Raw genomic sequence first — 19,229 nt, 5'->3', positions numbered from 1 at the left:
TCCTTCCCACTTCCCAACAGCAGAACATGACCTGTGCAGCCAGTTCATATAGCATAATGCAGAATTAAACACAATTGCTTTAATAATTTCCTCAGTTAGCTTGTTACTTGTCATTGTTAATTTTTTTTGAAACATTTTGCTTTTGTTGTAAATGGATATGCTGAGATGCATTTAATTGACTTAACATAACCAGTTGGTTAGCAGTTTACATGGAAAATTTTATCCTACAAGAAGCAACCTTCAGCTAGTTAGAGGAAATTGAGGGTTCGTGGAGGCTAGCTGCTGAGCTTTGTCAAGTTTAATGTTCTAATAGTCAAGGCAAAAAAAATGCTGTTCATCAGACCTAAGCAAATAACAAGGAAAAAAAAAAGAAAGAATCTGAGGCCTGCAGTATCTCCTCTTCCTTCAACAACACTTTCTTCCATGACCCGATAAGGAAGGGAGGCTAGCTGTTAACGCAAGAACAATATAATGATTAACTTTAACACGAAGATCAGGTGTTCCTGAGCTTTTGTACAACACCTGCTGTTCTACTTCACATTGCTGGAAGATCAACAAGATTTCCAATGCTATTTTTACTTTAACAACAGGCAACTGGGCTCAGTTATACACTCTCCCTTTCACTCCCTTTGCTAAGCACATTCCAGAGCAGCCCCTTTGAGGCCCTTTAAGTGGCTCAGCCAAGGAAAACATGACTTTCATCACTACCATTCTGCCTTCTATTTTTCTTTCTAAGCACAAATGCTTTCTCCCACTACCACAAATGATACAGTGAATTTCCCATGTTTGAAGAAACTGTAGGGATCAGTACAGCCAGAGTGCAAAGTAGAATCAATTACTCAAAGTCCATGTTTGTGATGTATTAATTCTTCTACACATACAGATTTATATATCAACCTCTGAATACTGTCACTATCATTTGGGACATTTTACCCAATTATCGTAGTTTTTCTGGATCTGACTTCTACTTAAGTTTTTATGTACAGCAGTTATGTCAGTCACATCTACACATAACAAACCCCATGCCTGGTTCTCAGAAGAGCAACACCTTAATTATACTAGTATTGATGTTTTAAATTTCAGATTACTAAAGAAAAGTTTGATATTTCTTGGAGAAAAACATAGCAGGAATTGAAAAAAAACCAAACCAAAAACAAACCAAAACATAGCTAGGAGAGTCTTGAGCTTCAAGTAAAGAATTAAAACGCCTTTTGAATCTTCCTCTCTCCACAGCCTAACAAATTTAGTCATCTTATCACAAATACACAAGGACCACATATGATGAATGAGTCAATTTGTGTATTTCAGTATTGTATCAAAACCAAGCTTGCACACATAACTAAAGAGCAATGGTGGAGTTTCATAAGCAGAAACAAAAACTGAGCGTGTCTTTCTTTGGGTTGCAACTCACCCTAGGATCTCAGCATCACACGACCTAATAGCTTACGGTAAGGAAAGAACTAGGTCATATCTACAAAGAGCATGAAGAGACTTTAAGGTTTAGGCTCTCTCACCACGCCATAAGTTAAACTTGATGAGTCACTTATCTGGTTGCTAAACCAAATCTCAGGAATAAAACACATTGCTATTGATATAAAATAATAATAAAAAGATAATTGTATTTAACTAAGTTAGCTTTAATTAACTAAAAATTTGAGCTTAACATTTCCTGGCAGCTGTGATTAAATTGCAATAACAAATAGTGCTATAAAATTTAAACAACCAGCATGAATAACATGACAAAGATGCAGCTAAGAAAAACTAATCAAGATTTAACTTTTCAGTGGTGGTCTTTTAAAAACACTGCCTGAGTTTGCATTAAAAAAAAGAAGAAAAAAGCATTACTACTTTTGCAGTAATAGGTAACCAAAAACCCAGCAATAAGAAGGCTTTTTGAAACTGAAGTGAGGAACAGACAATCCAGCCAGTACAAAGCACACACAAATCTAAACTCTACTCCTGACTAATTTTGAAAAGGCAACAGTTGTAGCCAGTTTGAATGACTCAATAGTATTGATTTGAGGCCTTGAAATCTTAAGTAGTTAGAACAATGTTCTGCAACCAAAGATCTCCAGCTAAAGAGAAAAAGCCAAACACAGCAGTAAACTGAAACCAAACAAGTTCATTTTTAAATACAGTCCTAAACAGACATTGCAGTAATGTCTAACAGTATGCAAACTCCATTCACTGCACAGTTTAAAAATTTGAGGACTTAATGAAATACAAAGATACAACTGTTGTTTCTACTACTTTTGGGCTTAAAAAACCCCAGTGAAAATATTTCACTAAAATAAAGAAGTCTCTGCAGCTAGCAATACCTAAGTGCAATACTAGGAACTCATCTTTGCAAACATAAACAATTTTGATGTAATGTAACATCTCTCATTGTCCTCAGATATACACACATATATATATAGCTTTCAAGGTCAAATCAAATGTACACAGTTTGTACCCCCATTAATACTGTTATGATATTTGCAGCCTACAAGCGAACAGGGAGGAAACAATTTAAAGCAACTTTGCTTTCAAATTGGGCTCTTCCAGCATTTTGTTACATTTCTGCAACCAACAACACATGGAGATCAGAGATGTCTGCTCCCAGTCTGAAGCCAAAATCCCAGTTGAAGTAACAGAAATAAGACTGTGACATGAAATTTAAGGCATGTCAGTTAACACTGTAGGGGAAAAAAGGCCACAATTGAAATAATTAAACTAATTTATATTTCACTACTCAACAACAAAGTCGTAATTCATGTGCACCGCTTAATACTAATTGACAGTAGTTACCCAATGATTTATTTTGGCTACTCTGCCTTCTTTATGATAACTGAGAGGAAAAAAATACTTCACTTTTCACGTAATTGGCTGTAGACAAAAGGTCAAGACAGTTATTCTGGTCACATGAATACAACTAACAAGGGAAGTCAAGAGAGCAAAATGAAAAGTTACATACCAAAGTCCATTCTATCTTTTTGATTTCTCTGAAGCAAACCCAACAGCAGGTCAGCCAGATAAGCTGATGTTTCCCTAGGAATACTGCACACAAGAGGAAGTAAAACATGCATTAAATTTAATGCATGCATTAAATAATGCATAGCACATTAAATTTTAGGAAGTCAGCATTCTGCCATGTCCCTAAGTCGTCACTATACATGCTCTACAGCCTTAGTACAGGACCCTTGCAACTCAGTAAGGTACAATGAAGGCAAGATGCAACATGAGTCACTGGTATCATACTTACACCCTTGTAAAGATAGCAACATCGAATATTTTTATGAATCCCAGGCATTCCCAAAGATGAAAACGTGTTCAATCAACAAATGTAAAGTGACAGGAAAGGCCATGGTGACATACCTAGGAATCAAATTCCTGTTCTTTTCATAAAACATTCTCAAATCTTGAGGACTATTGGCCTGTTAAATAAAAATGTACATTAATTAAAGCTCAGTTTCATGGAGAAAATAGCTTTCGTACCTATGCACACATACACAAAAAGGAGGCTTTTGCATATGGGCATTAAAGGAGAAAACCCCAATCCTTATATATTTCCTCTAGATTGAACACACTGATCTCATAGACTAAGTATGAGCAACTTCTCCCTTGGCATCCTCAAGCGATCTAGCCTTTGAAGCATCGACACTACACTCAGACATCACTACTTCTGTTTTCATGACTGGAAGGAAAAGCCCTAGGAATTTCCATGAGACTAAAAAGATGGAAAAGGAAATAAAGTATTACCTGAAAAGGTGGTTTTCCAACAAGACACTGATAAATCACAGTTCCTATGCTCCACAGGTCTGCTTTAGCATCATAGTGTTGAGACATAATCACTTCAGGGGCCTGGAAAGAACAGCAAAATCTCAGAAGGGAAAACAAAAAAGCAAGGCTGCAGCAATACGTGTTTTACAGTTCTTCTGTCAGAGCAGTATTAACAGAGACCACTTTATTCTAAGACAAAATTAACATTTTAATCTGCAACACGACTTGAAAGGTAACAGTTCTATCTAAAATGAAAGCTATGTTTCAAAAACACAGAAAACTAGAAAAGTTGATGTTCTAAAGAAAGCATCTAGCAATCAGCATGTATAGGAATAAGACATAAGCATTATTTACTTGGTTTATGCAGTCCTCGTTTAGATAAATAACCAAGCATTTCATAAGGAATATCATTATCACCATTTTACATTTAAAAAAACAAGACAAGGGAAAGCAAAATGATCTTCCCAGTACAGCAGTGGTAGCGCCAAAGTCAGACAGTTCAGTGCTCAACTGACTACCACACTACTTAGTCAAAATTAATGGCAATTAACTGCAAACTGTTTTTTTTTAACAAAAAAACCCCACATGTGAGAGAATATATTAAATAACTAGAATCAAAACATCAAGCAGTTTTTTTAACTACTAGTGTGAAACTCTTCTAGCCTGTATTTGATCACTTTTTATTTTCTTAGAAACTGGGAAGGAGATAATGCCCTATTCCACAAAAAAGAAGTACCTAAGTGGGAATGAAACTACTTTGCCATAAAATTAATGCTAAGATGTATTCTCTTTTATTTCTCTAAGATTTTTCCTCCCCACAGCGCTAAGAAATGTTCAATGTCTCTCTGATTTTAACAATCGTGATCTCCAAATCACAAGGAAAAAAGGAGCAAGTAGAACTAAGGAAAAGTGAACCGCATGCTGCCTCTAATAATTCTGAATCTGCCAATCTGCAAGCAGTAAATTATTTTGTTCTGGTAGGAGAATGTTTGAGATAAGCAACATAATCTGAAATATTCTGTCACTCACCATATACATAGGGGAACCACACAGAGTTGCAGCCATCATGTTGCTATGCAGATAACGAGCAAAACCAAAGTCAGCTATGTAAAGAAACACATTTGTCAATGAAAAGAAATATAATTTCCAAATTTTTAAAGTCTAGAAATGATCTGTCTCTTATTGAAAACTGCTACAATTACAAGTTAGAGAGAAAAAGACAGGTATAATATATAGTCAGCTACATGGAATAGTAAAATCTATGTGACACTGAAAGAATAATACATTATCTTCCAAATAGCAAGCCAAGAAACAGCAGTGGCATCATTTGCACAAACTGCTGCTCAGCCATCTCCCCAGCTGCAGAGCATGCTGTCTGGCGTCAGCAGGAAAGGATTAAAGTCAGTGGCTAAATATAAATGGTCCATTAAGAGTGATGAATATACAATCTGCTTCAGTGAAATCACATCAGGTAGAAGTTTAAGAAGTCAAGTTTCAGATGCCTGAATTTTCCACATAGGCAAAAGCATCTGAAACTATCAAGTAAGGACAGCAAGAGAAGTTTTGTCTCCTCTGTGCTGTTTAGAACATGGAGTGAGTTGGAACAGATCTCAGATTTTGGATGAGCAAAAGCATAGAAAAGAAACTTGTTAAAAACAAGGTATTTTTAAATGGACACTTAATAGACAACAAGAGATTAAAACTCCTGAAGCATCCTCTGAAGAAGAGTTTGGTAGTATCCTGAACAGTTGACATCTCTCCCCAGTTACAATGCCAAACCTCCTTCTGCCAAAAATAGGTCATAACCTACATTTCTAAACTTCTCAAATAACCTTTAGGAGGGTCTACCACAACCCCCCCCCCAGCTGGAACTGTGACTGGAGTCTCACATGCACACAGTTTTGAAATGGGCTAAAGGCTACTTGAAGTTTCAAACGTTACAGATTTATGTCTAATTAAAATAGTTTAATACTAGAAACATCAGCTAAATAGGTTTCTTTTTCCTGCAGATTTAATCAAAAAGGTCTTTATGACTCAATCTTTTTTATTCCAAGAATCTGCACTACAGCATAAAGCTCATCATTCTAGACTTACTGTCTGATTTGTATCAATTTAATACACACCATATCCAGTACACCCTCTGTGCTTTAACAATAAAGACACTTCTGAGTAGTGAAACAACCCAACAGTGATGATTTACCTTTAGATCAGAGAAAAGCATATTTACCTATTTTGATGCGTATGCCACTGACACTTGACTTCCTACGACTGGCGTAAGACAACAAAATATTCTGTGGTTTAAGATCCCTATGAATGATTCCTTTACTGTGCAGAATACGCATAGCTGCTGCAATCTGCTGGAGGAACACTCGGATGGTATCTTCACTAAGAGTTCCTTTAGCTGGAAATAACATATACATTAGCAGATGAGAAAATAAATATCATTATCTTTGGGCAAGAAGCAATAAACTTCACAGTGATCAACCGTGAAAACAACAAAGACAATCAAATCATAGTGAATTACACTCAGAACAATCCAGCTCCAGTATTTTTCTACAAATGTATATACTCTCAACAACATACACATCTCTAGTTTTACACTAGCTACAGTACTCTGAATTATCTGTTTTTATAGTAGTTTATTCAACTTGGTAGCTTAATAATTGTAAAACTTCTCAATCACCATTAAATCCTAAACTCACTAAAAATGCAAAAGAGCCAAGAAAATAAAAAAACTTCACAGTTTAGAACAGTAAATGTATCTACAATCATGTTAAAACCTGAAGCTGTAAAACCTGTTCTTTAAACAAATTATTATGGGGATGCAGATAACCACTCTGCTCAAAAATTTCATCCATGATAAAATTTATCTTGAAGGGAAAAAATAAGATGTACTTTTGAAAGTCTCTTCAGAAGCTATTAGCTCATTCTGCAGTCTGAAAAAGTACTGAACACAGGAGCGGGATTATACTGTATGAGTCTTTCCAAGGATTTTAATGGGAAGTGAATTAGGCTTTTAATATACACAGTTACCATAACAATAGCTGTTCACAAAAAGACTCCTTCAATGTACTGAGACACAAAGGCAAGTAGAAGAATATTTTCCTCAAGAAAAAAATGAAGATTAACATCTCTGCTCAAAATTTTGTTTGTAATAAGAATCTACTTGTCATGATTCTGTAACTTTTGTCTTCCCTTTGGGCAGAGCCATGGTGAAGGGTAAAATCTCTCCTAAGCCAGAACTGCCTCTTTGTAGAAAGCATTATTATGTAAGTAATTCAGTACTTTTAAGTTCATATGTTGGAAAAGAAAGCAGGTGGAATCAAAACACTGGGAGCAGCCCCCAAAATACAGCTTTAGAAATAGAAACCCACACATTTGTTAGCATGCTACTTAATTGTTAGCTACATCTTCGCTCTCATTTACAAATAAGGGAAAGTTACATTCAACAGTTTTGAAAGCAGTGGCAAAAAGCATTTCCTCTCTGTGCATTATTTTATTCTCTTTCATTGCTACTTTGTGGGTTTTACTTTCAATTATGAGTGGCATTTAAAAACACTGGGAAATATTTTTAAACAAATGCAAAACCTTATGTCTTCCTGCAGCTTCACAATGTAGTTTTCAAGTTCTCAGCGTGGCATACAAACACACAACAAACAGCACTCTGCTGCTGACCTTGGCTGGAGACAGAATACAACACTAAACGGATTCTTGGTGAATTCAATTACTCTTACAAAGAGGGTGCTCTAAAATCACAACAGGGTGAACACGGATTATGGAATTACAGCCATTCCATGAACAGAAAAATATTTAAACCACAATCTCAGAGAAACACCAATGGATTACAGGAATACAGAATATAAACATGTAATGCAATAGCTTCTTAATAGGGAAATACAGTAATCAATTACCTTGTAAGTAATCTGCCAAATCCCCACCATTGCAGTACTGTTAAAAAGAAAGGTTTTTATTCAAAACACATGCACTGAAATACTTGCTATATAATTTTTACTTTGTACTCTCTTCACGAAAATTAGAAGATCCTTTCCAGCTGTTTGCCTTTAAATTGTTTTGTCAATTACTTGTAATTAATAATTTGGAGTGTAACACTTCATCAATACTTACAGTATCATAAAATGAAACTGAATAATTTATGGAACAAACACTGCTGATAAATTTAGTAGTGCATAGGAAATTAATGATCTAGTTTTCAGAATTGCTTGCTTTAACAAGTCATGGTTATTTTGCAGCTGTGCAAAGAAGGAGTTTTGTCTGAAAATCATCTTTAAAATCAGCCAGAAGGAAACAGATATGATAATACATACCTCCATTACCAAAAAGACAGAATTGGGCATTTCCTAAAAGAAAAGGAGAACAAATGCCATTTAAGAATGTGGCAAGACAAAGCCTTCAGTACCTGTATTAACCAAGTGTAACATGAGATTTTTTTTCAATCAGCTGAGACACATTATGTTAAAGTCACTGGTTTAGAGGGTAGCAAATGTGTACATTCCCCCTCATTAAATATTTCACATTTTCAAAAGCATTAGCATATGTAGAAAAATCACCAGGCAATATCCTGAAGACTAAAGCTATCATTTGAAAGAGTATCATCCAGTAAGTACCATTAGTTTCCACTGTATGTCACTCCCTTAGCCTTCAACTGCCTTGGACTGCTCTATCAACACAAACTCAATATTAAGAGCCCTTACAAATAAACAAACTTTAGATATCAGACATCACTGAAATCAGTCACTAACGGGACAGTAATATTTAGTCACAAATATACTGGACAGAATTACAAAGTGTAAGAAAGACAATTTGACTAAGACAACCAGTTTTCTAAGGAGGAATTCCAAAGTTATGTTCCCCACTTCTGGGTAAAACAAGTTTTGGTTCTGCCATCTGACAAGCTGAAGGTCAGTCAGAAATGACAGCACAGTTAACTGCCTAGAATAAACTGATTCCCAAACGCTATTTTGTAGAACAATTAATTCAAGACTCATGCACACTTCTGTAAAGTATCTCCCTCAGCGAGTCACTGGCAGCAGCATGTCCCTGCCAGGGACCTAAATGCCTTACAGCAAAGGTGTGATTTGTTATGGCAGTCCTACTGAGATTTTCCAAAGCACTGACCTCTTTTGACCTACCTGCAACCTGAATTCCCTCTCTTGTAACTGAGTAAAATTTACTGAAAGACAGATTAGCTAACTTCTACTGTAAATTATCTACACACTCCACAAAAATGCAGTAAAAATGTCTGTGCTTAAACCATACTGTTACAAGAACTTTTACTTTTTTTTTTACAAATATTTAATTTTGTGTGAGGGAAGAAAGAGCCTGCCTATCTATGTCAATAATCAACATTGTTTTCCACTGACTCCTGCATAAAATAGTTTTGTTGTGCCTACAAAGTTGAAAGCACTCAGAGATCTTTTATAAAGTAAAAGTATTTTTTCTCTCTGAGCTGATTGAGTAAGACTGAAAGGAAAAAACACAAAGAAAACTAGAAGGAAACATAAGGCAAGTATACAATAAACAGGATGATGTTTTTAATTACCTAGTATGTTACCTCCATTCCACTTTAAAAATAAACTTAAACAAAAGTTGCCAGTTTGTAGGAAAATATGTTTTTAAGACAGTTGAAGGAAAAGAGCGAGATGGCATACCAGACAAGGCCATGTACATGCCCCAGTTGGAAGTGGAACTGTAGACAGTCTGACTGTATTCTGCTAACTAGTGTCAAAAAAAAACCTCAAAAGGGACATTGCATGGCAAAACAAAAGCTGTGAACTCAGCCACCTTTCTTGGTGCTTGTATTAAAACCTCAGCACATGTTCAATTTGCCCATACTGGCAAGAACTACCACAAGAGTGCCATTTTCAAGGGCTCACTAACAAGCCAGGCTAGGGAGCTTTAAAAAGAAAAATAAAGTAAAAACAGGCCGATGGGCCCAGGCTAGGGAAACCAACTACCCTAAATATCACACACAGCACAAAGCACATGGATGGCACAACCCATTAAAGCAGTTTTCTACCAATCCATCAGATACAGATATCCACTACAGATAACTGTAGTAGTACAGTTCAAGATGAACCAGATATTTTAAGGTTAATTCAAGACTGTATTAGGCTGCTTCACTTTCTGGAAGCATTTACTTTAGCCACTCTTGTCTGTGTTACAGAAATGCATCTGAGGTTCTTTCCAGCTCAGAACATCAAGCACATTACAGATTTGTTTACATTTGGAAATTAGCTTCAAAGAAAGCAAGTTTCTAGGAACTTTAGTCAAATCTGTTGGGAATAAAAGGCAAACTCCAACCAATACAGAATATTAAAGCAGCAGTAGATCACATTTCAGGAAGTCCCAATTGTTCAGTGTTTCTGTAACAGCTGTGGCCAACATGAACCATAATTTGCAACCCTATAAACGCCTCAAAACCTAAGTGCATATATTAAAGCAAAAAAGATAAGTAATTACTTGCTCTCTAAATCACTGAAAATACATAACAATAAATGTTGTTTCTTTCAACATTGTTCCTTTGCAACATCATCTTCCAAGACAGAAACTCACTCTCTTTCAGGAACCCCAAGGATGCCAAACAGCAACTCTTGAGATCCCCATTTATGAAACTGAAAATTCTGCCAACTGAGGATCGCTTCACTTAAAGGACAACAGTGATGTGTGAAAGAATAACACAGCTGAGAAGCATGGAAACTGTCCGTTCTCCAGCGACAAGAAAGAAGCTCAGCTAGTGGATTTCCACCCGAACATAGCAATCCCATGAATCAGAAATAGCTGTTCCACAGCGTCAGTGCCTCAACTACACAACACACTCTGTACAAAAACAGCAGCTTAGGGCAGTATGTAATGCTCAGCTCATGACAGACATTTATTCATCACAGAACTAAGAGAATGTGTTTTCTGGATTCCCTTGGAAACAAAGTCCTTTCAAATGAAACTGCTCTCTTCACGAACACAGAACTGATGATTTGTCCTGTTGTACTAGTCTCACCTGTTTAAAGAAAGTCATTCCTATCAGACTACACTAGATGTCCCTCAAATAGCATTACTCATCTCTTTTTGACTGATATCCTTGATTAAAAATAATCAAATGAGTCACTGGGTTAAAGTCATAGCAAGAAGTAGAGCATGTTTCCTTATTGTAGCTTAGATAATCCTTTCTTATTAAATCAGCAGAGCAGATTAGAGGTTTCACAAAGAGATTTTCCCAGACTGGTCAAAAGTCCTATCTAATTCGTACTGCAGAAGTAATATTTTGCACAGTACCAGTACCAAGGTCCCCAGCCACATCTCATCCCAACTTTAACTCATAACCAAACACTTTCCAATTTCCCATCAATGCAAGCTTTAGTTCAAAACACCTCAAGTTGTTCATCCATTCACAGTTGCTCAAATTTTGCATTACAGTTCTTGAGCAGCCTCGCTGGGAATGTGATCTCCATTTTGGGAATACATTCAGAAAACACAAGTCAATTCTGTAGACACATTTTTCCCTTCTAAATTAGTTTGCTGAAGAATAAAGCTATTCCTATCATCATTCCCTAGACTTGTGATTTCTGTTGACTTGCTAAGCAGAGCAAAGCGCTCAAAAATGAAAAGATTAGTAAGCCAGCACGTTTCAGATCTAACATTCAGGAATAAAGCTGACCTAGCAAGCTATTTTAAACTGCTTCTTGAAACAGATAACAAAGCATTCAAAAAATCTACATTGATATACAGATCATAAAATTAGTGCAGCTAGAGTTGTTCTGGCCTACACTTCTACCTAGAAAAATAATCAAGCAATACAAATGTATATTGTGTTGCAACAATTACAGAACAGTTTTGCCCAGCATGCCCTTGCTTTATTGCTTAAAGTTTTCTTGACAAAAAACTACTTTTGCTCCTTCTTATTCTGAATCTAGGCATCACTTGCAAGTTGAAGTAAAAGATAGCAAAGGTTAATAGGAAGCCATTTTACAATTCTGAAAGCTAACAGATAAACCTAATAGAAAAAGATGAAGAGGCAACGTATTTGCCAAATATGTATTTGCTGTGCTTTAATCCCAGACTTCCAACAGTTGTCTCAGGGGATGTGAAGTTCCAACCCAAATCACAGGCTCAGCGCAGTAGTTCCATTAAAAAGACATTAATTGAAAAAGAAGTCAAAACATCCATGGTTACTTCTGACAGCTGTTGCTAGAACTCTAGAGTATTGGCAGAAACATACCCTAGATTTCTTTTCGGTTAGGAAGTCGTCCTTTAAAACAAGCTGAAAGTCTGCAAGAAGCTCTTAGTGAGCTGCCAAAGCAGAAACTGTGGCAAATAAATAGTTACTATGTTTTTGCTCCAAGCCTGTAGATTCTGTTTAGCTGCAGCGTATGATCGAGTCCCAAGAGCATGAGAGTTAACCTGACAGCTTGTGCACCGCTATTATCTGATTAATTTTCTTATATGTTAATTTGGGCTATATTTGCTTTACTTTCTTTTTTGGCCAGGAATACACTCCTCCTTTTTTTGGAGCATTAAATACATTTGGCAAAAGTTCTAATGATTTAGTGAAAAAGGACCGGTCCAGGTCTTTTTAAGGCTGTTTCTCACTGTATTACAGATACTCGTTTTGCTTTGCAAGTGTACCACAGCAGCAGCTTCTAACATGTTCAGCTCCCACCATCTAAAAGACTGAACATTTTGTTAGTTCTGACTAAATGTTAAGTCTCAGACTAAATGTCACTTGACATGTGCCTGTAGGATTCAAGTAGCGTGCATGCTGCCAATTATTCACATAAAAGAGCAATCAGCCATGGAGAAATGTACCACAATAGCCGTATCACTCATTTTCTGTTATGTGAAATGCTGTGCTTAACTAATATATATGGGAGGTAGTGAAAGAGACTGGCCTACTGCACAAAGGAAAGGCAAAACTGTTCACAGCGCACTGAACATTTAACATGCTCACATACTAGAAGATCTTCTGAAATAGTTTTGAAATACAAATTATAGCATCTAGGCACAGCAGGTAAGCTAAGGACTGCGTAGTAACTCCAACTCTTTGGTTCTGTGGGCCAAAACAAATTCTAACTGGTTGTCCCTAGCCTTCAACACCTACACCTTCCCATTAGCATCAGCTGCCAGGTAGTATTTCAAAACGTTTACGATTTCTACGGGGCTTCCACACACAGTGAGGATGGATACTGACAAACACAAAGGCCTTAATCAAGGAGCTGAAGGAAAAAAAATAAAGATATTGAGACATCCTCATTCAACAGACAAGAGTTCAGAAACAGCTATGATGAGAGTATGGAGGCAATCAAAGCTGTGAGACACCAAGATCAAGAGCACAAACCAGAATGCTTGAAGCAAATGCCTCAAGAAACATATGCAACACTACCAGACCAACTGGAGTCCTTGGGTAAACCAAACAGCAATATTTAATTCCCACTGGTAAAACAACAGGTATAGATAAATATGGTTTCTTCCATAAGCATCCCTAATAAGAACTCACAGGCACTTGTGTATAAGTAAGGGCTGAGGTGTAGGTACCAGAAGGATCACTGACTTTGTTCCCACTAACTTCCACTGCTTTCAAGGACAGCAGAAGCAGCTGCAGTTATTTTGTTTGCTATGTACCAACAAGCTAAGACAAGAAACAATTTCTGTTCAGACACTGTTTCTCCAATAACACATTGGAAATTAGTTCTCCCTAAACTACTGTTCAAATAGCAAACTTCAGACTCCATACAGTGAAGACATTAATTCATTCTTCTAAAACGCTATCTCCAAGATACATTACAGGCTTTCATTCTGATGGCTGACATTTTAAAGAGGTTTTGAATTAAATTATTTGCTAAAACAGGCACTGTCGGGCACTGTGTAAGAGATTAGTTCTACTCGGCACACACTTGGGATCATGAACTGCACAAAACTGTAAATTCACATCCTAAATATAGCACATTCCAAATAACTTACTGATACCTTCATGCTTCAGTATAATAATACTTTATCCAAGGACCTCAATGTACTTTATGCTGGTGAGTTAGAGGTTATTTTAGACTCCTTTTGCTTTTGAGAAACAGTGGGCTCCATTTCCCCAATTAACAGGATCCAAGATTAATCTTCTTTTGCAGGATGAATGACATCCCATAGCACCACCATGGGAAAAGAGCTGCATTCTTATACCATTTTAGACATTTAGCAGTTTTTTATTCTTGAATGAAAGACTACCAAACTCTTGCCCAACAAGATAAGTAAAAAGCGTCTCAACAGGTTACATCTTGCTATCCATCTATTATATTCTGTGGTCTTTTTAAGCATTTCACTTCATGAAAAAATTAATTTCACATTTAGAGGTAGCTGCATATGTTTATTTTTCAGAGCCCTACTACTGCAAAACATTTGCCTCTTACAGATGGACAGTTCATATTTAAGTATCTCCACAAATGCCTTCAGTCTTAGAACAACCAGTCTCCACACCATAGCGTGTGCAGATCCCCAGCCTTCTGAGATGGCACAAACACCACCAGTAGGCTCTGCTTACATAAAATGCTTAACTGCAGATCAAACCTGCCAGTGCCGCGTGTAACCACCTTACAGAAATCAAGGGCAATTACCGTGCTGGCACCAGAACAAAAGATTTTTATGTCAACCGATGTACATACAACACTAACGGCACACCAACTCATTCAGGTGTGTCTCCAGATGAATGGGCATTTCTAGTAATTTAACTCAGTGGACCCTATATGTAGTAAGTAACATGTCAAAGTCGTGTTCATAGAAGCTGAAGCAACAGCAATGTAGAAGGTTTTAAAATGTTCATATGCTATCAGCAGAACGGCTCAGAAGTTCTCCTTGGATCGAATTAAAACCTTAATGGTGTATGTATCTTTACTACACTGACTTATGCGACTGGTCACAGATCATGCAACAGGAACACAACCATAAATGGAGAGAGATGAAAGAGATGGAAATCTAACTACCTCCTGTGACAACAATTCCAAATTAAGGCTTTTGCAATATGTAAAATAATAACTACCCTTTCATTCTCAAACTTAAAGGATATATTCCAAATTGCTATGCAGGGATACAACTTTAACCTCAAAAGTATTGCCATTAAGTACAAATAATTTCATTTAATATTATGAGATGCAAAAATACCTATTCTTCATTGCAATTAATTTACACTTTTTTCACTTAGTTTTGCCACTTACATTGCACACCATCTTTTCTATCACAAAACTCGGTACAACAATCAGTTCTTGGATTATTCAGCTAAATGGTCTGCCAAACAGTGCATCTGAAACACAAGCATTTTCTTATTTCAAACTGTCTAAGGTTAAGAAAAACTTCAGACCAACAGAACTGTAAAAATAAAACAGACTCCCAGTCACACTGAGAACTTCCTACTGTGACACAGACTCCACTGGCTCAACCGCTGAGGGGAAAAAAAAAAAAAGCTTCTGTAACTCAAAAATTGCTTGAAATCCTAAAGTCTTATCTGCTGTATTATATCACTATGTTCACAATACTATGGCAAATAAAAAGGGCAGTACATGTTAGAACACGAAATGCTAAAGAAAATTAGTAGGTGTAACAGCCTACTAGACATGTGAATGCCTTGCATAGTGTTCGTTCTTGCTGGGTTATAAATTAATGTAATCATACAAGTTAATCATGTATAATATTTCACAAACATTGCCCTGTACAGAAAGGGAAAAGCTTATTTGTGCAAGTGTCACATTCCTTAGACCATATTTTGCAAAGCAATTTCTTCTACAGAAGTAGCATCACACTGCCAAGCTTTACGTTTGCCATGAATGTGTCTGAAATATATCCAATGTATGAGACACAGGTTTTCCCTTCTCTTTGCTTTAACTGTTCATTTTATTTAAATGCAATAGTCAGTGACAAGCAGCAACATCCCCTTCTCAAATGGAGAGTACAGGACTGATCATTCAAGAAGTCCTGTCACTCTAAGGGCACCCTTTCCTGTGGCAGAAAAGCATAAAAGTTATGTTTTTAAATAACCTTTGAGTAAAGAACCCATAGACAAGTGTATGGTTCTGTTCTCGCTTCCCTTGTGGATGTTCTGTGCATAAATCAAAAGAAGCAACAGCCTCGGAAGATCCACAACGTTAAATCGTCAAAATACATATCTAGTCAATTACTCTCCGGTTGAGCTGCAAAGCTTAGTAAGTAATCTTCACATACAAACAACTGATAAATCTGAAATTCAGCAGCTTACTCACACAGCAACGCCCTCGGTCAACAATTCCAATTTCTTTTAAGTCTGGATATACTAAATTTAGGATGCTGAGAGATTATTTCCACTTAGCAATACTCAGGAAAAACCTGGTCTCTTCAAGAAGCACAAGAGACTATACTTTCCCTCTCAGAGTCAAAATGCAGACTTCTGAAGTCAAGACCCAGGAGGGAAAAGAGTCTATACATCCAAATGGGAAGTTCTGATGCACAATCTTTTACTACATGAACATCATCACTTTGTACCAAAAGTCAACAGAAGTTAGAACATGTCCTGTAGTGCCACACACAATAAAACCTGAGCCTGCCTAACATTTATCATGTGAACACAGATTTCTACAGCTACAGAGATACACATCTACACATAAGCTGAAAACCTTTTAGGATGCAAATGTATAAAGACACAAAACATTGAAGAATATCAAAATGTCTATTTTGCATTGCTTTAACTACGCAATGCCCCAAGGGTGGTTCTTAATTTTTTCATAAATGTAACTCTATTTAAGATTAGAATTGAGCCCAGGAGATAAATGTATAGTTCTTATTCAAGCAGAACAAATGGCTGTATAACCTACATCACATCATATTCAGCTTTACTCAACACTTGCAGGCCTTAGGATACAAAAAATGTACTTCCTACTAAGTAGGATACACTACCATAGATAGGCTAGAAAACTAACTCCTTCACCCCATCAGGCAGAATCCTGGGAATAAAAAGAGGAAGACAATTTGAAGCAATTTAATACTTATTTCTCCTACTTGAAAAGGTCCAAATGTCTGCTTGGCTTTTATACTTTATCCTATCCTTTTGAACACAGGCGACAGCAATATATACATGTGTGATCATGGTCTACTTCCTTCACTTCTTCCTCACCATGACACAGGGCTATAAAATACACTTCTTTGTTACAGAGATCTCAAAGATGCTGCTCCTTTTCTACAACACAGTATTTTAAGTTATGTTGACTTCTTAAGGTCACTTGCTTCATCCATTCAGATCAACTCTTATTAGTACATTTTCCTTTAGGTGTATTCAGTCTTCATCCTTCATCCACAAACATCCACCTTCCAATTAAATTATAGGGCCAAGGAAACAAGGCTAATTCAGGAGAATAGTTACTGCCACTGATAAAGCTCCCAGCCCAACCAGCTGATGCTTTTTCTCTGGAGACAGAACCAAACTACACAAACAGCCTCTGCAGAGGTTCTCAGGCTGCCACTGCTGCCTGGAAGTAAACCATATTCCTTACGGCTTTCTATCTCAACTATGCATCCTGCTTATTGGGAAGAGCCAATACAGAATAAGTGCATAGTGTTTTGAAGATGAGAGAACTCCTCTGCCACTGCTAGGGAACTGAATTTCTTTTTCTAAATGCCAAACTGATTATAGCAACAAAATATATGGCCATTCAACATTTTCTACTCAGTATACATATATATGCATTATATTTTCATAAATAAATTTTAATGAAGAAAAACGCATAAAAATATGTTTTACCTGGACATCATAGAGAGCTACAATGTTCTCATGCTGAAGTTCCTGTAAAACAAAATATTTGTGTTATGGAAATAGCCTGTTATTATTTTAAATTTAATATGCTAGGTGATATTCAAAGAGAACCAAATTTTACAAAGAAAGATAGCATCTTTTTTAGATCATCTGATGGAATTTGGAGGAAATCCCAGCTATTTAGACAATATTTACAGGAATAGGAAATTAGGCAATATCTTCAGAGGCCATAAAAACATTTGGTTCCAGAACTTATTTTCTATGTCTTGCTACAGAAAGTACTACAGCACAAGATCCGTTAACGAGAACTGAAAACTGACTTAGTTTAATTTTATAGTCTCACACAATTTCTTGCTTAGCAGAGTAACCAACTATGTTCAAGCCAACCTTACCATTTTACAATAAAAAGGAAATCAAACAGAATGACACCAAATAAAACTCACAGGACAGCTCATGCAATTATTTGTAATTGCTCAAAAAACCATCTGTCTTTGCTAAGTACTTGAAGCACACTAATATACCCAACAGTACAATTTCTGGTATATAATAAATATACTAGAATATAATACGCATCTATTAGTATATAAAATAGTGACGCACCTCAAGAAGCTTGGAAACATGGAAAGAAAGCAGCACTAATTATTGCTGCAAAGCTATGTAAAACGAGATGTGGTGAAGTTCAGAGCGCGGAGAACACTAGATGTTTTCGTAAAATAGCATTGAAAAACTAAATGATGCTCTGTTTTATTTCCTTCATTAGAGCCACACTACGCATTTTAATTCAATTAACACAACTCAGAAGTGCGAAGACTGCTTCAGGAATCAAATTCAGCATGCTGATTTTAGCTTTCAAGGCATCTTTGAGCAAAGAAGATGAAGAAAGATCGAAGACTGATGTTTTACCCTCAGCTATGACTTTTGTTGTATGCTCTCCTTGAGAAAGGTGCCACATTAGCCATCCTGAAGGACAAAGTTTTCTACTTGTGCAATAAGCAAAGCACAGAGACCAGTTCTACAATAATTTTCTACTTTTAACTACAAAAGCAAGCCCCATAACCTGTTCTGAGACAATTTCCAGAACTAAAAAAGTATATTTTTCTTTTTTTCTTGTTGTTTTTTTTTTTTTTAGTTCTGGAATTCTCCTAGAACTAACAAAGAAACAAAAGGCAGAATAGCAATTACTGTGATACCATCCATGACCTGGAATGAACTAGGTCAAAAGTCTCTTCTCCTTTTCAATTAAAGCAGCTTTAAAAATCACTGCAAATTAACATACCTTTAAGATTTTTATTTCTTTTCCAAGTAGGATTTGTGACTTTGACAAGTTCTTTTTGTTAATACTCTTTATGGCTACTTCCCAATCAGTCTTCTGGAAACGAACAAACAAACAAACAGTATTGTTAGTTTTATATTTTTTTAACTTTATCCACTAACAACTAGCTAGTAAGTCACTGGAAAAAAAGTTGCGAGATCACCCCTACTCTACCCACCAGTGATTACTACATCACATGACACCATCAAGAACTATTTCATTCCACAATTGCTTAGCTATTAAAATCCAGCTGCAGCTACACTGCATTTTCATGGATTCAAAAGCATTTAAAAACCAAAAGAAGTAAGTAATCATATCCCATTTATTTTTTGGTAGTGGTGCTATGTATCTGCGTTTTAGTCCCCTCTCAATGATCGAGTTACTTTT

At 36.4% G+C, this 19,229-nt stretch overlaps 1 protein-coding gene across 1 annotated transcript in view; it reads right to left on the bottom strand.

Annotated features, from left to right (window-relative positions):
• The window catches only part of ULK2 (unc-51 like autophagy activating kinase 2), a 40,879-nt gene that overhangs the window by 19,878 nt on the left and 1,772 nt on the right, over window positions 1-19,229 (bottom strand). The window contains exons 2-10 of the mRNA XM_075032867.1: window positions 18,807-18,899; window positions 17,519-17,560; window positions 8,085-8,117; window positions 7,671-7,707; window positions 5,987-6,160; window positions 4,789-4,862; window positions 3,739-3,840; window positions 3,355-3,413; window positions 2,954-3,036 (exon numbers count right to left, since the gene is read on the bottom strand). Coding sequence (XP_074888968.1) covers window positions 2,954-3,036; window positions 3,355-3,413; window positions 3,739-3,840; window positions 4,789-4,862; window positions 5,987-6,160; window positions 7,671-7,707; window positions 8,085-8,117; window positions 17,519-17,560; window positions 18,807-18,899 — 697 coding nt within the window. The remainder of the gene's footprint in view (window positions 1-2,953; window positions 3,037-3,354; window positions 3,414-3,738; window positions 3,841-4,788; window positions 4,863-5,986; window positions 6,161-7,670; window positions 7,708-8,084; window positions 8,118-17,518; window positions 17,561-18,806; window positions 18,900-19,229) is intronic.

The sequence above is a fragment of the Buteo buteo genome, chromosome 7, assembly GCF_964188355.1.
Source record: "Buteo buteo chromosome 7, bButBut1.hap1.1, whole genome shotgun sequence".
Taxonomy (NCBI): Eukaryota; Metazoa; Chordata; class Aves; order Accipitriformes; family Accipitridae; genus Buteo; species Buteo buteo.
Note: the sequence above shows the minus strand (reverse complement) of the source record. Positions and strands in the feature narration are given on the sequence as shown.